The sequence below is a fragment of the Fusarium pseudograminearum genome, chromosome 2 (assembly GCF_000303195.2).
Source record: "Fusarium pseudograminearum CS3096 chromosome 2, whole genome shotgun sequence".
Taxonomy (NCBI): Eukaryota; Fungi; Ascomycota; class Sordariomycetes; order Hypocreales; family Nectriaceae; genus Fusarium; species Fusarium pseudograminearum.
In genome coordinates, this window is record NC_031952.1 from 8,145,548 (window position 1) to 8,168,517 (window position 22,970).

Below are 22,970 nucleotides of genomic sequence, written 5' to 3' on the forward strand. Positions count from 1 at the left end.
CTAGGCGACGCTTGGGAGACCGAGTCGTGATCTACAGAATGCTTCAGAAGCCAAAGTTGAGCGACAAGATTGCCGTTCCTCCGGTTAGTTTGCTAAAGGCTCACATGTGCAAGTCGCGAGTAAGGGTCTTCTCAATATCACAAGGCCTACGGCATCTTTCTCGCCGTCATAACTTGCGTCAAACCCGGCCGCGGGATGCTTGTTGCTCGGAAATCGCCGTTGAAACGGGCAGAGACCGGTTACGTTCTGCCACCACATGGAGAGAAGATCTCCTCCCCACAGTCCACTCAGCAACTAAATTGCAAACACTCAGTCGGAGGTTTACATCTCGTGTTTCCCCAGACGAACATCAGTGGAGATGATACACAGGAGTTCCCTTCATGCATCGGAACGGCCCTTCAAACACTGGCCTTGACAAGAGATTGGGCACGAGCCAGTGTCCATATTACCCCAGACTCGTATCCAGAAATGTCCGAAAGGCATGGCTACAAGTGTAGCTGCCGCGTGCTCAATAACGACATTTGATGGTTGCGTCCTGAGAAACTATGCAGGCGTCGGGGCATCGAAAAGTTGATAGTGAAGGACAAAAGAGACGACACAGTGAGCTAGGACATGTCACTTGAGACGGACTCTTAGCATGTCCAAATTTCTGTCACAGAACTACTGCCTGGTACAGATCAAGCTGCCCGATACCCTCTAGGTAAAACGATGCAGGCGGGCATGCGCGAGATACTGAAAGCGATATCCCGATGTCACCATCCTCTACGTTATCGGACAAGCAGTCTGGACTGTCGATGGAGCCATCGTTACCACGAATCGCCATGTCCGCGCGGAACAGTAGGAATGCCAATGGATCCAATCTGATGCCCGGAAAACTAACGTCTTCGGTCGAATTTCACAAAGCCGGAAGGTGAGCGGTATTATGTTGAGAAATCGAGAGTCCACCACGGATGTTTACAGCCACCATGTTAAAACCTCGCCTGTCGAATAAGAACCCATATTTGCATCTAGATCGAAAAAGTGGGAGTCTGACTCGATATACCAGACTCTGTTCAGAGGACCAAGTGGAGAAGCAGCTACGAAGGGTGCATTTCTAGACAACGAAGCACTAACAGCAACCGACGAGACAACCGTTCAGAGCCTAGCCAGAGACCGATTATGGCGTACCAGACGGTGCATTGAACGGCGTCTGTGATAGCCTGCCACGAGACACATAACGGAAGAATGTGATTATGTACGAACCGGTCAAAACCGGGCCAGTCTTGAGGGTTCGGGGTGGCTGGTGAGCGTTTGAACTCTATCTTGGTCGAGGGCTTTCTCGAAAAACACCAAGTTCCATGGCAGAGGTGGGAAAACATGCGCCGACCGAGAGAAGATGTCACTGGATGAAAAGAAGCGATATCATTTTTCCATCGGGATGGTCGTCATCATACAAAGAGCTACTAATTCTGGTCAACAAAGCCGCAGAGTTTCGGGAGATTGAATCAGAGGCTTTTTGAGTCAAGACAAGAAAACTCAAAGAAACCCGCAACCACAACGTCAGTGCCAGGACCAGTGTCAAAAATGCCATGTGGATGGTAGCCACGAGTGCCTCTGCCGCGATCAAGTCTCGAAAGGGTCTCGCGGTCCGCCCTTCAAGATTCAGCCACAGGAACTACCAGAAGCTTTACAGGAATTTCCAACAGAATTTTCTCTAGTATTCCCATACCCCAGCCATTATACACAAGGAGCCGACTTCTGCATTTGTCAAGGCGCATTTTGTGTGAGTGGGTTTTCCATTTACACCGAAGCTTCTGACTTTTCTTCTTTTCCCTTGCCTGCGGCTTTAACAAAAAAGGCACCGACCGGGATCTGGAAAACCGCTAAAAAGTGCTTCTTTGAAAACCTTGATTTTGGTGGCCCCTCTTCTAGTTATCGCACAGAAAAAGAAAAACCCACAACTACAAGGCACAGTTTCGATGTTGCGCACAGTATGAGAAGAGAACAAGAAAAGTGAGCCTGAAAAGTGACAAAGAAGGCCTTGGTTGAGTGGCTTGGCCAATTGGGCAAACCAGGTTGCAGCAACACTAACAGCAGATGACGAATGCCAGTTCAATTCGATCATGTTGAGAAAGCAGGCGGTTGACGAAGCGGCAGCCATATCCTCATTCTAGCTTGCAGTACAAGGCATTGGGTCAGATTACCTTGTCTCAGTGTGGTGAATCAAGTATCCAATGTTGGTTGATGAGCTGGCTTGTGAAGCCACCCATCTCAACCTGACAGGCAGGCTGCCGTCAATAGATACCTCTGTTTAATTGAACTCTAGCTATCGGAATGTTTTCCTTGCCTCGAAACCACAAAATTGAAACAAGCTTATCGGCTTCCCGAGCCCGGACAAAGAGCACATCAATCTCACTCAAAGCTTGGCAATCACGATTTACTCGGCTCAAGCATCGGACAAGAATCGAATATTGACGGGGGAAGAACTTGTGAATAGAAAGTCCTAGATTGTTTGGTTGGATGAGGTTGTTCTTCCATCTGATCCACCGTTCCACAAGGTCAAAAACCTATGAGGCATTTGACAAACAACCATTTTTGACGGTTGTCCGCTTACGTACCTGCAGTACAGCACAGTACGTATCACAGTTCACAGTGTTTGAGCAAGCGCTTTTCTCTTCAATTGAGTTGTCAGGCATCCATTTCAGGCATTCACTCATCGGCTGAGAAAAGTTGTTGATGGTGGCGCGAAGCCTGCTGCATGTGTCGTGGGGCAGAAGTTCAGAGAAGAGTTTTCCCCTTCCGTTTTCTCTCCGTCTTTTTAGTCTACTACCAACTTATCGTCCAGACTATACTGGTTTACTGGGAAACGGAGTTAACAAACTGATTGTTACAGTTATCCACTCACACCTAACATCGGGGACCGATTCAAAAAGAATTGATTCATGGATCGAATACTACAGTACCAGGAAACTGACTGCCTTGATCAACAGGCACAGAGACACCCAAGAATTAAGAAACAGCAATTGACAAGGATCATTCAGGTACAAGACAAGGGGGGATGTAAGCACGGGTCAGGCACAAAACCAACCAAAACTCTTTGCCCAACACCTCTTCACTCTCGAAAATCAAGGCCCTCTTTGAGTGCATGCGTCTTGCCGCCGTGCCGGGTCCCTGACTAACGCACCGTGCCTGGGCAAACAAGCAGTTGAGACATTTTCCGGAACCCAGTGAAAAGACCCGGACTGGACTGGACTGGCTCTGCCCTTGTTTCTTGGTCCTTTGGTCTCCCTCCGGTACGTACTTCCGTCGGCAGCCAGCCGGGCGGGTCTCTGTCACTAGTTTCTTTGGAGACAACTTCAACAAAGGGCGACCGACACCAGTCTGTTCCAAACTAGCCCATCCGCGCTCTTCGCGAATCATGACTGCGGCTCGATTCCTTCTCTTGCTCTCAATGACTCCTGACTCTGGGGACTTTGAATGGGTCCCTGCTGTCACCCACAGAGTCCCACTCCCTAAACTAGGTAGCCCAAGCGGTCGCTTTCTCGGCGACGTCCACGTACATTCTCTGTCAAGCAAGTCCTTTCCTTTTTGTTTCGCCTCAATATGCAAGTCTGGCTATTGGCATCTGCACGCTTTGTCTCTCCCCGAGGATGGATGGAAACACACCCTTGCAAACTTTGACTTGCAAATGTGATTCAGTTCCCCGAGATCTGCTGGTGTACCTGAGTGAGTCCAGGATACCCATCTCATGTATATAAAGTCCATCACCTCCACCTTCAATACAATCACTCTCCCTCTACTCTCCATCACAGTTACATTCCTTCCTTTTTCGCTACCAAATACTCTTCGTCGTTCACTCGGCCGGCCGTCACTCCAGACCTAGATCTGAGATCAGTCCTTACAAACAAGCTTACTTGCCCCATTCCTTCCTCTCCGCCGTGCGTTGAGATATATCAAGTCGAGCCAGTCTCCAAATCAACAACAAAACTTCTAAAAAGTATATACAACTTTTTCAAAACCACTCAAAATGTTCACCAAGTTCACCACCATTGTCGCGGCTGCTGCTGCTGCCCTTGTCTCTGCCAACCCTCTCCCTCGAGGCGAGTCTGGTTCTTGCAGCGTCACCCCCCACGACATGTACTCCAGCAGCATCGGAGTCCTGGGCTGCAAGATCAACACCAACCGCGTCGCCTACTGGCCCGGTTCCGTTGACTGCAACAACATATGCGTCAAGGTCTCCAACGAGGGCCGCTCCGTCTACCTCCTCAAGATTGACTCTTCCGGCGGTGCCCACGACATCTCTTACGATGCCTGGAACTACCTTGGCTTCGGCAAGTCTGCCGCCAAGGACCCCCAGATGGGAGGTGGCATCAACATGGACTATGAGTACGTCCACGCCTCCAAGTGCAAGGACCTCCTCGATGACGGCAAGCTTCCCCTCGCCGCCGCCAACTCGATGAACTACGTCGCCTCTTGCCTGAGCGAGCCCAAGAGCTGGGTCGCCCAGAACTACGAGCTGTACAACATCAACGACCCCGTCTGCAAGCACGGCGTCAACGAGAAGTGCCACCTCAACCTCGCCGTCAGCAACCAGCCCGAGTGCCCCAGCGGCCTCGGTTCCGTCAAGGAGCTCAAGCTCAAGGTTGAGAACATTATGTACGGCACTGGCAAGAAGGCCGTCGCCCTCTAAATGGGGTTTTGTCTCATACCTCTTTATGTCTTACCATGCCATGATGATCACAATAGAAAAATCGCCGTCCTAGCAACTAGATGCAGGGAGCGTGTCACTTCGCTACGAATGATATGAAAAAACTACTCTGGAATGATACACAGGATACAAAGGAAAAAAGGATTGTTTATTGCATTTTATTTTACTTTTCATGTATATACATAGACCATTGACGACAAGTCAAATACACTACAACTTCTTCAATTTTGAGTCTTATATTTTTGTGTGAAATTGACTTGTGTGATTACTCTCATCTCACAGCCTCGGTGAACGGGAACCTGAGACACACTTTACTGGCTCAATTAATTCTCCTGCAGTGTAATTTTGCTTTTTTTGTTCAATCATCTCATCCATTAAACTCTGCCTCTTATGTCACAGCACTTAAGCCCCCTCCTTTTAGAGGGGCCGAACGGTACAAATCTATGACAGAGCTTGAAGTAATTTTCTCAACCGCATCTTGTGGCATATTCGATTGCCCCAACTGATACTCTCGACAATCTCGATCAACTCAATCGGACTTTTATTAAGCTGAATCTCATTTTGGGGGCCTTTCAATGATCCCTTCAAGGGGATGTGGCTTACACCCAGCCCCCTCTCCTTCGGCCCTTGCTTCATCTCCCTCTTGAGGCTTTTTGACAGCCCTGCAAGGTAAGTTCAGCTCCATAATGTTTGCTTACCTCGTTGTAGTAGCTTTGTTTTCTCCTCTACAATGCAGTATATGCAGTGCTAGGTTTTCCTTCCAAGGCGCGTAGGATCATCGCTGACTTAGTGGAGACAAGCCACGTGCAAGAGGATCAAGGCACTCAAGTCGGACCGGCAGGGATCAAGAGACGTCATGTTTTGCTTTGCTGGCTTCATGTACATACATACTTGTGTGCACATTTGTTCAATAAACTTGCGACGAACATACATATGCAGACATACATCACACCGCGTTTTGAAGCCATCCCCATCCATTCGGCAGTTCAAATTCAGGGGTGTTTAAAGTTTAGGTAGCACTCGGGACCTGAAGCCAACGAATCTGTGTGAGCTGTGTCGTGGTTAGATCTCAGCGAACGAGGCGCGATATGAAACAGGGGGGAACATAGAAAGAAACGAACAAAGAAGAGGTAATGACATGTCTTGTTTTTTTGAGTGACAGCTGAAGCGGCGGTTAGGCTGGATGTTGTACCTGCATGGCCGTGTTTCATATTTTCTTTGATGACAGGCCGTTGAATGTCTGTGTCTTTTGTAGTGGTGCAGTGGGAGTGTCGTAGGAACTGAGTGAGGGGTTCATGGACGGTTTGCTTATTGTGAGGGTATCATGTGAAAACGGGGAGTCAACCGTTTAAAAGACAAAACGGTGGTGGTCTTGGCATATTTTCGAGCTGACTTACCCTAAAGTGTTTTGATCATGAGAGTTAAACCATGGATATCAACATGTAAGGGACTTATGTGTGTGATATAAGTGATGGAAATAAACATTAAGTTTTCCTTTGTTTAATTGTTTCAATTTAATAAATGGAGAAAAGGTTTCGTGTTGCCATTGTGTTTCAATACATAAATACTCCGTGTAGCAAGTGTCATTCCCGCCTGTGATATTACAAGCATGGTGGTAGTCAAAGCAAACCATCTACTGGAGAGACAAGAAACAGCATAATACTTACAAATTACAGAGTATCTTGTCATTAATGTTAATTACCATTCATATGATATCCCATACCCGATAGATCCGCGGATGTCGGCTACTGACTCAGATTCACTGCAAGATTGTAAATGCTGACCGAGATTCAACGGCGGCCCACTAGTAACCGGCCTCGGCCGCCTTTCGCCGAGGTTCTCTAGATTCTTTAGGCCCTCTAGGTCCTCTTTGGTGGTATAACCCGCGGACAGGGGCCGACACTTCTTTACCAATACTACAATTGTAAACATTGATACCTAATGACGAATAATCAATTACGGTCTGTACCGTATTACCAATAGACATGTCCTCATTGCTTACGTAGAAGGCTTAAAGTCAATTACTGCAGCGGCGGATATAATGACTTCTTCCTAAGGGTCCAGCCCCGCGGATTCGATGTTGACGGAAATACAGCACTGTACAAGGTGCTGACTAATGACACTTAGGCCTACCCCATTTTGCACCCTGGAATCTTTAACAAACCCCACCATTCGATTCGAGGCCAAGTCATTGAAGACATGGTTCCGCAAACTATCACCCATACATAGAATTGATTCCGCTTACTCAATTACCCATTGCTTCACTCACACGACAGACCACACGCGACCTCTCTGTATACTCACCATTGCTCCTCTCGCCCACTAGATTCTCACCACCTGCCGAATGCGCATTGAGTCTACGCCGCCACCCAACCGAACTGAACCCCTCCAAAATCCGATCGCGGCGCCGTCCTTGCCCGCCTCAAGCCAAAACATGCCGTCCGATGCGACTCCAGGCTCACCGGCGGGCTCCAACTCAGCTCTGCCTCCCTTTTACTCGCCAAAGACAGAGCCTGCCGATGCATCGACTCCTGCGCACCATCACAATGACACTCTCGAGCAGTCCATAGACTCACTATCTCTCTCCCCCGCTCCCTCCACTCCCGCCTCCGCTCCCGTCTCCGCACATCCCGATCCCGAGACCCCGATCGGCCTAGAACCCCCGCCATCACTGCTCTCTCCCTCCTTCACGCCCCCTTCTACGCCTGGTACTTCCACACCGACGACGGCTGGCCTTCGCGGTGTCCCCGTCGACAGCTCCATCCCCTCCGGAGGATGCGGATCAAAGAGACCAAAGCTGCTCCCGACTCTCCCGGAGGTGGAATGCATCGTTCGTGCCCGTATCCCCACGGTTGCAGGAACCGAGATGTTCTTGCACCTGTACACCAACAATGTGGACAACAAGGAGCACCTCGCCATCGTGTTTGGCAAAAACATCCGAAGCAAGAGTCTAGATGCTGTCCGGGAGGGTGAGACGGAGATGGACCGCATGGTGCGCGGCGCATACACAGGAAGGCTGTTCCCCGGTCGCACAACCAGTGGCATCGGACCAGCGACCCCTCAGGAGGAGCAGCCACCGCAGCCGTCGGACCAGCCTCCTCTGGTGAGGATTCATTCCGAATGCTACACAGGTGAGACGGCGTGGTCAGCGCGATGCGACTGCGGCGAGCAGCTCGATGAAGCAGCGCGCCTGATGAGTCTGCCAGGTAACAAGGCCGGCGGCATCATCATCTACCTGCGACAAGAGGGCCGTGGTATCGGTCTGGGAGAGAAGCTCAAGGCGTACAACCTTCAGGATCTGGGCTCTGATACTGTCGAGGCGAATTTGCTTTTGCGCCATCCTGCCGACGCTCGAAGCTACGGTCTTGCTACCGCTATGCTGTTGGATCTTGGCCACCCCGAGGTTCGACTGTTGACCAACAACCCCGACAAAATCCGCGCGGTCGAGGGTCCTAATAGAGAGGTTGTGGTCAAGGAGCGAGTGGCCATGGTGCCTTTGTCGTGGAAGGGACGTGGAGGTTTCAGAAGTCAGGAGGTGGAGGGTTATCTCAAGACCAAGGTAAGTCTGCACGGAATGCCGATGACGTTTTGTCTGAGAGTGGTTGACTAACACTGATTCGCAGATTGAAAAGATGGGTCACATGTTGGATATGGCATCAGTGCCACGATAGACGCGCAGACGAAACACAAATACCAGAACAAAGAGAGAAGGGGCTTGAACAAGGCTTCTGTTTGTTGCAATCAGGGGAGTTTATCGTCGTTCTTTGGGATTGATTGATGGCGTTGGACGGTGGAGCTTTTGATGTATGTATGTGGAGGTATGGTAGACAAAAACCACATTTCAACAACTATTCCATATCCCGATCTACAATCGTTGACTACGGGGATGAATTTATGAACCATGAGTGTCATAGTGGTCAATAGCATGGGAGTTACAATTTATCTTCGAAGTTGCAATAACTGGAACCTCTTACTGGGCATTCATGCTATCATTTTATGATGTGTAGCTAGCTGTTCGAGAGTAAGATAATTATATCAACACTTTTCTCCTTAATTACAATTGGCTGTGCGGATTAGTACTGAATTGTCATGTTAGAAAAAAGACAGCTCTAATAGTATTGTTTTATTCTACTGCTGATCTGTATTTTCTTCATCATTCAGAGTCGTTAATCGTTGCCGTTGTAGTGGGTCGGGTCTTGTCGCTGAAGACTGCCGTGACGATTTATGGGCCTACGCTAAGTTGCACTTTCCAAATATCGAACGGCGCGTCAAGCTCCAAATTCGCAGTCTCAATTTCGGTTCGCGCAAACTCGATTCCTTCCACTTTTTCACTTTATGCTTCATTTCTTCTACGCAATACATTTCATTAATAAACATGCGATAATTGGCCTTTTTCGCAAACATTCAAAGTTACCATGTCTTACCAGACGATTCGCCTGCGTCTAGTCATCCGCAGACATTCCGTCCCTGAAGTCAAGCTCGTCTGGCCCTGCATCGCAAACGACGACCTCACCGTTTCAAAGCTCCTCGCACTCGTTAACGAAGTCGTTCCGCTTGAGAGTCCAGATTGGGGTCTTGAGGATTATGTTGTTGAGCTAGCCGATGGCAAGGGCGATAGTTTCGAGCTACTGCATTTCCAGCCCGTCGGCAAAGTTTTAAAGGAAGATGACCAAGTTTTGTACGACATGCATTGCTGTGCTCTCGAGATCGTTTTACGCTGACAGTTTCACAGGATTAGATCACTTTCCACGGACGACCTTAGGAGAAGAAGGCTCAGTGGACGACACCAAATATCCCTAGACGGAAAGCATCTTATCGATGGCCTGGCTTTTGGTAGGCCTTGGTTAAGGGCGCCGCGCGACCGTCCAGCACTCGACCTGCCCCCACGAAAACGAGCACGCATCACACACGAAGAAGAATTCGAGGAAGAACAAGACTCCAGTGCAGACGACGAAGACTATTCCAGTACAAATGAAAACGAAGATTCTAGTATCGATGAAGAACCGTCAGAACAGCTCTTGCTCGAAGATAGTCCCCCAGCCAACGACCAGGACGAACCAGGCAGTGTGCGCCTTCGAGCTAGATTCATAGACACGGATCAGCTTGGAGAGGAAGATGACGAGGAGCTCGACGTTGGCACTGATTTTCAACCAACGAAAGATGGACAAGCAGAGCCTGAGAGTGACGACGACGGGGACTCTGGGACCAGCGACGAGGATGAGGATGAGCCGGACGTTGATCTTGTTGACGAGTTGAAGCTCCTGCAACAAGATAATGCCTTAATTGAGCAAGTGCCCGGAAAGGAGCAGCAGATTTCTCCTAAAAGCAATCGCCAAGAAGCACAGACACCCTCTTCCGCACCCAAATTTGACCTTGCTGTAGTCGACAAGATTACAGCACTGCGAGTCGCGTTTCCTTTCACATCCCTGTCAACCATGCATGATATTTTGCAACAAAACGATAACGATTTGAAGAAGACGTTCCAGGTCCTTGGCACGACTAATAGCCCAACGATCACCTTTGACGAGGTATTAGAGATTGCCCTCCTTGGCGTCGTTTTCAACACCAGCCAGTCTAGTCCTAAACAGCCTGCAGAACAGCATAACTCGGGCGAAGAAGAGGAGGATGAGGAGTTGGAGACACCGACACTACGACTTCCTGGTCAGTCTGAAGCCACAGGCTCGAAACGACCATTGATCCAGGAGGTTGATAACGAGGAGTCCTCTTCCAGTGCACCAAGCGAAGTGATGGGTGGAACAGCGAAACGTTTGATCAGTGTCGTGGATGAAGATGATGATACCTCGAGCTCTTCCGACAGTTCGGACTCTGATTCTGACTCTGAGTCTGATGAAGATTCTTACAATGGCCTGGATAAAGATTCAGACTCGGATAGCGATTCCTCAGATTCGGAAGACGAACCGATGGGCGAAGCAGATGGTCCCACAGAACACTCGACAAGAGGCGCAAGCTCGAGTGATATTTCTGATTCCGACTCAGACTCAGATTCGGACTCAAGTTCTGACCTGAGCAAGACTGCTGGAGGTGCGAAAATATCACTTGCACAGGACTCTGACGATAGCAGCGATAGCTCGAGCGACTCTGACTCCAGCTCAAGTGATTCGGATTCGGAGTCAGAGCCCGAGGAGCTTTCGTCGAAAAAGCAGTCTCAGGCAAAGCAGTCGCGAACACCTGCAGTCCCTGAAACGAAGACTGAAAGCCAGGCTCCAAAATCGGCTCCAGAGCGCACTGAAGATTCGAAGCCACCTGGCGCCGGGTTGACCAGGACCAAGAAGAGGAATGCCAGAAGACGTGATCTCAAGCGATTGAAAGCTATGCAAGCTTTGGAAGATACTCAATCTCAACCATCTACCAACCAAGCTCCTAGCGAGGATGCCGAATTTCTCGCCCGAAAGCGTGCCCTCCTGAGTGTTGTCAGCGACGAGAGCGAAAATGTTCCAAGCCCTCCGAAAGAAACGCCAGCGACTGGCCCCACTCCTATGATCGTCGAAGTTGAGACAGAGGAAGCATCGGCGCCTACGACGCAAGATGCGGCCCCAACTGAAGAATCTGCTCAGCGTCGTCACAAAGTCGACATGGGAGCCGGACGACGGATGTTGTTTGGCGCTCTTGGGCTGAAGAACCCCAAGTCTAAAGCTGACGAAGACAAGCTTCGCAATAGCTTAATGAAGGATGTGAAGCCGCTGAAAAATCCTCGAGTTCACGTTGAGGAGCCAAAGGCTGATGAGGCCGAATCAACAGCGGATCAAGAGGATGAAGACCCTGAAGCATGGCGAAAGAGAATCTCATACCGAGCAGTTGAGTGCTGCCAGGAGAACATCACTTTGAGCGAACCGCCATTCCCATTTGTACAACGGTGGGATCCTCAGCAACAGTATACATCCGTGAGAAAGCGTAAGAGGGCTTCGCAAGAGTTCAATGATGATAGTTACTACGGAGAAGAATGGAACGGCGATCAAGAGTGGCAAGATGACACTCAAACGAAAAAGAAGAAAAAGTCCAAGAAGCGTAAAGGAAAAGGGGGACAACAAGGAGGATATGATGGAGGGTACGACGAGATGGAGATGACTGAAGATTCGTATGCTGAAACAGGAGTCGATGGTGACGAGGATGTCGTGCTGAATTACGATGACATACCAACCACGTCTAGCAAGCCTCGTCTCCAGGATACTCAGTTTACAGAGATGGATGATCTCCCTTCACTACCTTCAGATCTCACCACCCTTCCCAGTCTCCAACTGTCTGAGATCAAGCCGGGCATGGTCATTACCTGGAAGCAACTGCTCATGTCAAAAGCTACAAAGTGGCAGCCCGAAATGGTATCGACGACTGGTCTCATCTTGTCAATCAGCGACGACAAGTGTCTCAATGTCCTTTTGGCGAAGAGAGATAGAGACGAAGATGAGAAAGAATATGACTACCACACAGGCCAACGGGTCTACGGAAAGTTCGAGGTACCAGACTTTGACGAAGATGATGACAATGAGGAGGAGGACAGTGGACGAAGAGACATTGCCTGGGAAGAAATGTCTGATACAAGATTGGTTCAACCAGCGCCGGCAGTCGACTCTTCGGAAACACTTGCCAAGGGCACCGAGCTCCCGACTGAGCCCACCAAGCCCGTACAGGACGGAACGGCGAATACCAAGGTTAGCGCGAGAACACACCCCGATGAGACTATGGCTGAGGAGTTAGATACGCAGAAAGTGAGAGCGGAGATTGAGGCCGATTTGAAGGATCGAGAGGCTACAGATAAGCCCTCGGGGACCGACATTCCTTCTGGCCAGCAGCCACCGCGGCTCGAATTTTCGGGAGAGAACAGCCCGATCAGCAGTTTTATTCGACCCCCAATGGAGACGCCGAGTGATGTGACTAACAGTCCCACACGCCAACTACGAGAAACAATGGAGTCAGTTGCCAGAGAGGATAATGTTTTATCGTGCGATTCGGAAGAAAGAAGTAATGTGGAGGAAAGGAGAGCTAATGCAGCGGATGAGATGGACGGAGTGAATGATGCAAAAGACCTGGACGAGCCGATGCCGACGGTTGAGGCTGGCTGGGACACGATTGTTCCTGACAGTATGCCGTCACCAGAGCTTCCAGCACTTCCCACCAAAGACGATATACCTATGGATAACCGTCTTGCGGTGCCGTCGTCTGTGGGTAGCATTCGCAGTGGAAGACAGCCACCGTCAATCAATGGTCTCGAAGATCTTCCAGAAGAGCGCGTTGAGGATTCAATTGTGGGCAATGATAAAAGAGCAACAAGCCCTCAGAACTCGATTGTGTCGGTGAGGAGTAGCAGTCCTTTTCCTTCCTTGGAAGAGCTATTCCAAACGGCCAGACAAACACAGAGCCCAATGAAGTTCTCACAGCCGTCTGCTCCTCAGCATCTAAAGACCGAAAAACATGATGCTGAGTATGAAGAAGCGATGCGAAAATTGGATGAAGGGGAAGACGAGACCGATCGTTCTCATCTGCACAATAAATCTTTACGCAGCCTATTGTCGCATGCGCCACAAGAGAACAGTCCTTTACAGCGCTCAATCAAAATCGAGGCATCGCAAACCGAGGCCGTCGAAGCCGAGCAATTTACACCACCGCCTTCGGAAAAGGTCAAGCAAGAATCACAGGCTATGGTTGAAGAAGGCGGTCAGGTTATCGAACTGAGCTCGAGTCCACCATCTGTGCAGTACACCGAGCACTACGCCCAAGACAGCGAGGACGAAACATATCATGAAAGTCCTCTGCCGCAAGGTGAAGGTTGGGTACAGAAGAATTATAGCGAAATGAAGACACGAAGCCGAGGCAAGAGTCTCCCAGCGACGACGGCAGCGACAACAGAGATTAACAAGACGACCACTACTACACAAAGTCGCACTGCGCGTGGACGAACATGTCTTCCCCCGGTTCGAGATGTCACTGCCAGTGCCTACAGTCAGATCAGAGGGCGTAGGAAGCTAACTCGCAAGTTCTGATACGGCAAGGGAGCAGAGATTAAATCTGTCGGTGGAAGGGACAGTCGCTTTGTGTCAGTTTGGACCATCTCTTAGGTCATGTAACCTGGGCTTTCTTCTACCCCTGGTCTATGGAAGTTCTGGAAGGGAAAGGAGGTCTTTTGCGTCATTGCATCATGTGCTTGACCCTGTTTCTGCAGGCAGGATTAACAAAATGGAGTTTATATGTAATATTAAGAACATGGCGTTGGGGAATCATGCATGACAGCCTAGCGTTTGGCTGAGGACAAAAGATTAAGCTGGTGCAAAAATGCACATACCGAAACTAACATACAAACAAAATAAGCAAGTTCAAAAAAAAAGCCAAGATTCATCCTCCTCAAACAAATCCCCTTTGCTCAAATGCCCAACGTCTCATGTGAGAAGCATCACGAACCGATGGTTTAGTCGTGGGCCTGTCTCAGCGCAGGGTTAGGAGCAAAAGCTGCATCACGAGCCAGACCATGTCAGCCAACCAAACCATTGGAGCGTTCAGATGATGCAGCGAAACAACCCACCATCACCACCAAAAACTACCCAGGAACTGCCACCTAAATCCCCTAATCTAGTGTCTCATGAACACAATGGAATGTCACGGCCGTTGGCTATTGTCGCGTGGTTCAATGTCGTGGGGGAGTTTGTGAGAGAGAGTATGTATATATTTATTGTTCAAGTCGTAGAAGCAAAGTGTTTCCCTTTGATCGGTCCTTCTTTTCTTTTCGTTTTGACTTTGTGAATTGTGAACATTACTGCTGTGCTCTTCTTTGTTAAAGGGGACAACGTAAAATACTTGGTTCAAGACGGATATATAACGACACGACAAGGTCAATCAAACCTACCACGACAAAATTCTACAATTATCACCAAGCAGATATACCTACTCCTCAATTCATACGAAACTTGTTTAGATACACAAGAAATATCAACATCGCAATCATGTTGCCATTTCACTACTTCATCTTCACCCTCCTCACCATGGTGGGCTCAGGCTTCTGTCTACCTACACAAACACTAGAAGCCCAGCCCGCACCAACACTATCGCACGCTCTCCCCGACACGACAAGCATGCCTGATTCTCTGGAGGAAAGACAGGAGAGAAACAACGCCAACCCGTCTGTCTTCAACCCTCCCGTCACGGCGGCGCCTGACCAGGCGGAGAAGCTGGAGAGCATGGGTTGGAGGCAGACGACGTACTACGAGTGCAGAACTAGAGGCGGACAGGAACGCTGCGGGTGGCATATCCCTGTTTACAAGGCTGCTGCTGAGGGTCGGAGAGGGGAGATTGTGGGGTGGAAGGTAGTCGTTGGGATTGCTTTGGGGTTGGCGATGCTGTTGTATGGAGGGTGGTGGTGAGTTAAAGGTCAAATGCATTGGGTGGAGTTTGGAGTTTTAGTTTTTTGGGATAGATTCGTCTTGATACCCTATTGTGCTGCTGGGCGGCATATGAATTGATTAGAAGCATTCTGTATTCCCTTTGGTCCAACTGCTGTGATGGTAGTAGTAGTCATGAGTCATACATTTATATCACCATCAACTTTGACAGAACACGAAAGAACAGGCCCGCGTGAAAACCAGAGACGTTGCTATTTTTTGTTTTTGGTCCGAAACCCGAAAAACACCATTGATTTCATGCTAGTGTATTGAGCAAGGAAGGTGAAAGCGTAGCCTTCAATCCCCCTCGTCGAGTCCAGATAGCCCCCGCGTCCGCCAGCAAGTCCCTGTACCCTATGCCAAAGCCGACGCCGACGACGAGGATGGACCGTAGTAAATGGACGCACCCGCATGACCACCGAATGCACGCAGCTGCAGACATAGCAGCAGCTGCTCCCCAACCAGCCCGAGGATATACACAAGCCAAGCCATGAATCGTTTATTTCTCCTTCTTCGCCTTGGCACCCTTGACCTTTGCCGTACCTCGGAGGGTCTTTTGTCGGTTCTTGCGCTGCTTGCCTATTGTCGAGTGTCAGCCAGACTAAACCTTTTTGTTTTTGTTGGTGATGATAATACGCACGCTGCTGTCGGGAAGCACGCTCGGCCTTGGTGGCGAGGCCAACGCGCACCAATCGGTACTGAGGCTCGAACTTCTTCATGGCCTCGGGGGAGTCATAGACGAGAGCGAAGCCGGTGGTCTTGCCACCACCGAACTGGGTTCGGAGACCGAAGACGGAGATCTGGTCCTTCTGGGCCTTGTAGAGGGAACCGAGCTTCTCGCGGAGCTCCTCCTTGGAGATGTTGGCACGGTTGGGGTGGAGGATGTCACTGTAAAAACGCATCGCGATCGGTCAGCCCAAGCAAAATATAAAAAAACATGACATTAGTTCCCCTGTATTTGCTCTTTCCCATAGACCGTCATTGATGCTTGCCCGCCTTGTCCCATTGCTGATGTATGTTGTTTCTCGACATTCAAATCGTTGCATAGCGTATAAATCGTTTCTCAAAGACCAGTGTCTTGCAGAAATGTTGAGGTGAACAGAACAAGCATCGATGACGAGCGATGGAAGAGCAACGGAGGACTGATTGTCATCAAATTCAATTCAGAGGGTTGTCACTCACACGACCATCTGCTTACGGCCCAGCAGAGGGTTGCGGATGAACTTGCGAGTTCGGAGGGTGACGGGAGAGTCGTTGTCCGCCATTTTTGCCGATTGTCGTGATGGTCTCTGGGTGTGTTGACGGTGGAGAGACTGGGCGTTGGGGGTGAGATCGTTTCGTTGATGAAGTTGTCACACTGGGAAGGGTCGCAAAATTCGCTTTGTCGCTTAATTTGGTCCAACCCTAAGAAAAGATGCTTGTGCGCGCTGATGCCTGAGATTTGAGGCCGCCAATTCCAGGGTAAAGTCACGTGTGATCTCGGAGAATCTTCGGTTTGAGATGGATGGAAATAGATCGGATATTGGACACGACTCTTCACTCTGTCGAGTTAGGACTTGTTCCAACATTTGCCAAGTTTAAACTCCAGTCTTTGGTGGAGATAGTCGTCAGACCACTGTTATTACCCAATGGAGCTGTTGCTTTGCTTTGCAATGGGCTCCAGGATGGTCCGATCACGATCACAATCACAATCAGTATAATACTCGAAATCTTCAAGAAAGAGACATATTTATATAAACAAAGCAATTCCCTTTGCCGAAATGTGCAAAATGTCGTCTCCAAATTCACAACAAGTTGACCGGTTCTGTCATCAGTATCTACAGCTACAACCTGACCTGGACTTCCCAGAGCCTGCGCTCTTAAAGACGTCTCAGGTTCAAGATGATTTTTACGAGAGATTATTTGCCGATGATGCTGTTCGATATGGTCCCCCTCCGCGTTTCCAGCTTCGTGTGCTTAAAGAGCTCATGTCGCGAATTGAAGCTAGTATTGATGACTGGGAAGAGTATGTAAGTCATTGTCCCTAATATCACGACATGCAAACATATCTTGTAATAGTTGCTGATATTGAACAGGGAGTTTCTGATGACTTGATGTCTGCCCTCTCACTATTTCTCGCAAACCCATTACCCTCAGAAGCCACCTCTGCTCAGCAAAAGGCCTACGTCACTTACCATCTCTCTGAACTTTGCCAAGAGGACCATCGTGATCAAACTTCCCGCCCGCCTTGCATCACCCTTCTTGAGAACCGCTCTCTCATTTCGGGCTCAGGGACGACTGGCCTGCGGACATGGGAAGCTGCCCTCCACTTGGGATCGTATCTCTGCCAGAACAGACACATTGTCAAGAACAAGCGAGTCCTAGAGCTAGGGGCCGGCACAGGGTACCTTTCCATTCTCTGCGCAAACTATCTCGGTGCCCAGCATGCCATTGCATCAGATGGCTCCGACGACGTGATCAATAATCTCCCCGATAACCTCTTCCTCAATGACCTCCAGGATTCCACACTCGTGACACCAATGGATGTCAAATGGGGTTACGCACTCATGGGGACCGAAGAAGAGAAATGGAATGGTGGCCGCCCTATTGATGTCGTGCTTGGCGCCGACATTACTTACGACAAGAGCATAATAGCAGCCCTGATCGGAACTTTGATCGAGATATTCGAACTTCACCCACACGTGGAGGTCTTCATTTCAGCGGCTCAGCGCAACGAAAAGACCTTTCAGGCATTCCTCGACCAGTGCCAAGCCAACGGCCTTTCCGTAGAGGTTATACAATCTGCAATTCCCAAACTACAAGACCAACAGGGTCCGTTCTACGACGACAAAGTCGACATCCACATTTGCAAGGTGTCCAAAGCATAACCGAACTCCTGGACCGCACAACTGTACGCCATACTCCTTTCATACCAGCGCAGAGCGGAAGACAAGATCGTGGTGGAAGTTGGTCCAAGGGATGACTCCTCCGCATTCCAGTCGAAAGTGTTGGCGTTAATCGGCCAGGAGGGAAATCCATCGCTTGTCGCACCATGGATTGCCTATACAGAATGCGGCCGGTTGAATCATCGGGAAATCCGAGAGAACAGCGAAAAAGCACTGTCGACCTGAATATTCTTCAACAGAAGATACAGATCACGGTAACACGGAAAGCTGGTCGTGAATCGTCATGCCACCAGACTGACAATCAGCTCAGGGTATGCGGTTGTGGCCCCGCACTTTGGTGGCTGCTATTTAGCTGGTTTCGTTTGTCAAAGGTTTCCGATTCGACGTATCAGAGGTTTGAGACTCGGATGCAACGGACAAGCAACTGCACAGTCACAACGATGTGATTTTAAGCATGTTTGCGAAAGTCATGCCATTAGCTGTCAACCATGACGGTACCTCAAGGCCCCGGTTTATCTCATGGGCCCATTATTAGGTGATCTGATACTTGCAGTCTCATGAACCTGTTCCAGGAACAACATCAGACCAATCGTGCATCATGGATACCCGGCATTCTGATATCAACTCTATCGCCATCCAAGGGACAGTAAACACCACGATGCAGGCTAGGCCTTCCCAGGGGACCGCCCAGGCCCCAGAGGCGAAGAGAGGGCTCAGCCTCCCAAGACCCCTGGAGGCAATTGGGTTTGCGTTGCGGGGAAGAGCGAAGAGGGGGTCGGCTGCAGAGGCACGATCTAGAAGTTGTCAAGCTGACGATCTGGGCTGATGATTGGCCTTTTCCCCGCTTGATGGCAACAGGTGCCTATTAACACCATTGCTGAGGGCGTTTCGCACAATGCGATGCCCCTTGAGTTGGTCAGATGAGGGTGTGGCTAGGGAGGTATGCAGGCTTCGGATTCATCCAGCCAAGAACGTGGCACCTTTGGGATAGGTAGGCAAAGATAGCCACAGGGTCAGTGGCCGCGCTTGGGGGGGTTAGTACTTTAGAATGATGATATCCGTAGTTCAGTAGCGATTTGGTGTTGCGGGCTGGAATGCAAGCTCAGGAACAGCGCTATATAGACCGCCAATGGTTGAATTGTTGCGCCGTCTTGCTGTTCGTCTTGTTAGCGGGGAGTAGTGCTGGATGACTGTGTCAATTTTGAGGCCATATCAAATAATTGAAAGTGAGAAACTTTGCACTGTGCTCGTTTGAGGTCGTTGAGCAACGCATCCGTTGGGAGCTTTTGTCAAGTGAGGTTGGCATTGGTGGTGATGATGACGATGGATGGAGTAGATGAGTGCGTTGTCTCGTAAAAAAAACCCAAAGCAGGCTGACACGCAACCTTTCCAAAAATCAAGAATACAACGTCGATGAAGTGGCGCTGTAGTACAAAACAGAAAGCTTCATTTTACACCACATCGTCACTTGACCCTTTTGCCGAAGCGTTGAAGTTGCGTAATGGTTCAAAGCAAAAAAAGAAGAAGCTCTTGCAATGACATGCTCTGTCGATTTACCCTAGACGGATTGTAGACGAGAACGAATGGGAAGGGAGGGTTCGTTGGACAACGTTTCTGCTATGTATGCAAAGCCGATCAGGTCAGACATACTTCCGCGGCCGGGGGAGCTTGGATCCCTTTCCCTTTCCCTTTTTTCCTCTTGTTTCCGGTTCAACTGCATAAGGATCAACAGCGCCAGCCGCGCCAGCATTGAAGATCGCAAGAAAGCTTATAAGCTTGGGTGGATAATGGGATAATGGGAGGGAGCCTGGACCTTTCTCTCTTCATCAACCTCAAAACAAAGAAACAAGAACCTTTTCGTTTGTTGGGGGACTTATTCTTTTCGTATTAAAGCATGATGATTCATTCACAACCCCATTTTTTTTTTGTTAGTTGCTACGTCAATGATGTGATGTAGTGATGTTACTGTTGGAATCATGATAGGGTTCCTTTTCCCACCAACCACCTCTCGGGCTTCGGCTATGCAAGCAAGTCGATCAACGACGAGAAAAAGTAAACACCCCTGAAAATCAACTGACATGTTGGAAATATCCATGTATTTTTCGTACCTAAGCAAAAGTTACAATTCTCGAAGAGAATACTACAATTGTGTGCGTGCTTTTATTATCCATGTCATGTCAAATAAAGGTAAAGCTCCCTTGCTTATTTCGGGAGCGGTTTATCGATGGGGCCAGGGCTTAAGTTAGTAGAGTTATCCTGATCCTGGTAATTCAATTTACTTCTTTTTGCCATTCCGGGGGGGTCAAACACAACCTCCAATATTTGTTATCGTTGCCCAACAGGGGTGTGAGGGAGAGGGACAGGACAAACAAAGAGTCCACAACTTTTTCCAAGGACGGGGAATTGCATTACGCGTGTTCTGTATGTAGCTTGTTACAGCTTCTTTATTTCTCCGTAGCGACCCAAGGTTGTAACTACAGCTACAGACAGCTACAGGTCACAATCTATGGTCTGGTTACAGTAGCTATCACGACTCAATCAGCCCACGAACACTTACTCTGCTCCTTATCAAACTCCCGCCTGTAGCCGTAACTGCTTCTGGAAGAGGAGGGGTTGCAGCCCGGGAAACAGAGAATGGAATTGGTTCGTGAGTCTTGTATCAATAGCGCTTCACTTCCTCTATCACCCCAGCTCAGCGGCACAGTGCAGTAGTAGCAGTGACAGAGTGACGGCCCTGTACCAATTCCATACCCAGTATCTCTGATGGGAAGTGTGTAGTGCGGATAAGCAACTCCTCTCTCTCACCCACATTATCAATGCCGGTTTTCTACTACTGCAACGTTCTTTTTTGGCCCTTTCCATCTATGGAGGAGTATCAGGCAATTCTTGTTTTCACCGGCTGCAGATATATCCTGCACGTGGGGTCAGGCGGTGACCCCAGCTCAACCCGAGCAAGGTCTTTTGTAGTTTGTGCCTTTTTGAGGGGATAGACCTGGGTTGGGGCCCATTAGAATGCCAGTGCATAATCACTAACAAGCAGAGAACCAGGCCTCAACACCAATCGCCACAGCACGATTCGTCTATATACCGAAACTACTCGACATGAGTGGTCTCGCTGATGCAAAACACACCGCCAAGAATCCAATATTCGTGTGTGCGCTGGTAAGCGACGTATCGTGTGTGCTTCATGATATCTCTCATATTCTCTTCTCGCTCAACCTCCGCACCGGGCTCAGCCGGGGGGGAAAGGAAAAGTCATCGTCAAGGCCGGGGGTTTCGGGTCCTAACCTATCCACTCCCACTACGTACGCTATTATATGGAGTTTTTGCAACAAGCTATCAAGGAAGCTTGCAATCGAACTCCAAATCGGGTTTTCTGAATGAGACATATAAAAATTTTCATGTCTCTGATGAGAAGCGCTATTATAATTAAGCGCTGTCTGATTACTCTCTGTATGCTCTGGAACATGGGTTAGCTGCTACTCGTCAAATCTGGGTTCAAAGTTGAACAGGGTACTACTGATAGTGAAAGGAATGTCTTGTCATTGCTGTGGAGGATGGCGTGCGGAACGAACCACACACAACGTTATTCCTACCTATTCTTTTTTGGAGAGTTGCCGTCTGTGGAGGAGGAGGAGGAGGAGAAGGAGGAGTCGAACAACTCAGCAAAGTAACCCAACCCAGTAGACAGTCAACCCTGTGAGAAGTTGGATCAAATCAAGATACACTGTGCTGATGGGTTATGGCCCCAAAAAAGCCAAGTCTAAAAAAAGGGCTGCGCTACGCAGATTTCACACCCTATCCCGTCACATCGCCCGCAGTTATCCACCATCAAAGCTTGTGCCCAGACCAGACTCTCTTTCTCTTTCTCTCTCTCTCAGGCTCAGGCCATGGATCTCGGTTAGTTAGGGGCTGTTCTTTCTAGTGTCCCAATAGAAGGGGTCGGACAGCAAGCCTCCCCTCTGGTGGCTTGGGCTAACTTTACAGATGCCAAACAAGGCACGAACTGGGAACTTGTGAGAAGAAGAGACAGAGTGAGAGTGATGAGAGTGAGACTGAGAGTGAGTGAAAGCCAAGCACATTAGAAAATGACAGGGGTTGGCTCTAGGGGGGAAGCATAACTTGTACCGGTCTACTTCCACATGTGGCTTGTTCCTGGTGCTGACTCGCTGCTAGAGACCTAGAGATTCCCCTTCATTTCCCATTTCCTTGCTGGGTCTCGCTCACCTGGGATCTCGTACTTGGTACATTACCTTGTTCAATCTTGGGTGGGAAATTCAATCCAATGTTATTCTACTAACCCCTCCCGTACATCCTAGCCTAGCCTCTGTGAACCAATTCTATTCTGGCTGGGAGTGATCCATATCTTTATTAATGAAGCACCCCATCCACCCCCCGTATGGCACTAACTCGATCATCAACCTACGGTAGCTGTTCCTTATCATCCATCGACGAGAGCACGCACTTGTTATATAAAACTATACCACCCCCGTCGACATCTTCCCCATACTCACTCATATACTCATCCTTCTTCACTACCGTATTGTTACTACTCCAATTCGTACTGCATTCGTCATCTTGATCTTGCAGATACCCATCTCATCCATCCTGTCTCAGCAACCATACCACCCACACGTCTCCAACGCCAGCTCCAGATTGGCCCTGTTCAGCCTTGAGTAACCACGACGTATCATCCGACGATCGACATACGGATATTGCGGCTGCATTTCGATACACAAGGAATTGAACAAGATAGTCACAAGAACTTTTTATTCTTGTACAAACAGGACGACCCGACTTGAAACTCTCACTCTTGCCTGGCTCGCGACAGTATTGTAAATCGCGACTCCCATTCTCCCTTGGAATCTTCCCACATACCACAGAATCGCTTCGATGGTCTCGTCATTAGACGTTCGACCCCATTTCTTCTCCGGGCACAACCGATCAACATCAGTAGCATCCACGAATAGCTCTCTATCTACACCAGCTTCATATTCATCTTTACCATTATCA

The 22,970-nt window shown here is 49.2% G+C and overlaps 6 protein-coding genes across 6 annotated transcripts, besides 2 other annotated features; 5 read left to right on the forward strand and 1 right to left on the reverse strand.

Moving 5' to 3' along the window:
- Positions 1-4,006: 4,006 nt before the first annotated feature.
- FPSE_08291 (uncharacterized protein) lies at positions 4,007-4,669 on the forward strand (the record flags this gene model as incomplete). Its single annotated transcript, XM_009261409.1, has 1 exon — positions 4,007-4,669. The coding sequence occupies one exon, from the start codon at positions 4,007-4,009 to the stop codon at positions 4,667-4,669; it is 663 nt and encodes a 220-aa protein (XP_009259684.1).
- Positions 4,670-7,121: 2,452 nt separating this feature from the next.
- Positions 7,122-8,358, forward strand: FPSE_08290 (uncharacterized protein; the record flags this gene model as incomplete). The annotated part of the gene is made up of 2 exons (XM_009261408.1): positions 7,122-8,246; positions 8,311-8,358. 2 exons carry the CDS (start codon positions 7,122-7,124, stop codon positions 8,356-8,358), a joined length of 1,173 nt encoding a protein of 390 aa, XP_009259683.1.
- A 744-nt stretch (positions 8,359-9,102) lies between these two features.
- Positions 9,103-13,683, forward strand: FPSE_08289 (uncharacterized protein; the record flags this gene model as incomplete). The annotated part of the gene is made up of 2 exons (XM_009261407.1): positions 9,103-9,365; positions 9,420-13,683. The coding sequence occupies 2 exons, from the start codon at positions 9,103-9,105 to the stop codon at positions 13,681-13,683; spliced, it is 4,527 nt and encodes a 1,508-aa protein (XP_009259682.1).
- A 954-nt stretch (positions 13,684-14,637) lies between these two features.
- On the forward strand, positions 14,638-15,054 carry FPSE_08288 (uncharacterized protein; the record flags this gene model as incomplete). Its single annotated transcript, XM_009261406.1, has 1 exon — positions 14,638-15,054. One exon carries the CDS (start codon positions 14,638-14,640, stop codon positions 15,052-15,054), a length of 417 nt encoding a protein of 138 aa, XP_009259681.1.
- Positions 15,055-15,571: 517 nt separating this feature from the next.
- Positions 15,572-16,337, reverse strand: FPSE_08287 (uncharacterized protein; the record flags this gene model as incomplete). Its single annotated transcript, XM_009261405.1, has 3 exons — positions 15,572-15,651; positions 15,713-15,960; positions 16,255-16,337. 3 exons carry the CDS (start codon positions 16,335-16,337, stop codon positions 15,572-15,574), a joined length of 411 nt encoding a protein of 136 aa, XP_009259680.1.
- A 504-nt stretch (positions 16,338-16,841) lies between these two features.
- FPSE_08286 (uncharacterized protein) lies at positions 16,842-17,939 on the forward strand (the record flags this gene model as incomplete). Its single annotated transcript, XM_009261404.1, has 2 exons — positions 16,842-17,081; positions 17,148-17,939. 2 exons carry the CDS (start codon positions 16,842-16,844, stop codon positions 17,937-17,939), a joined length of 1,032 nt encoding a protein of 343 aa, XP_009259679.1.
- A 3,643-nt stretch (positions 17,940-21,582) lies between these two features.
- Positions 21,583-21,610: a microsatellite.
- A 201-nt stretch (positions 21,611-21,811) lies between these two features.
- Positions 21,812-21,836: a microsatellite.
- Between the last annotated feature and the right edge of the window lie 1,134 nt (positions 21,837-22,970).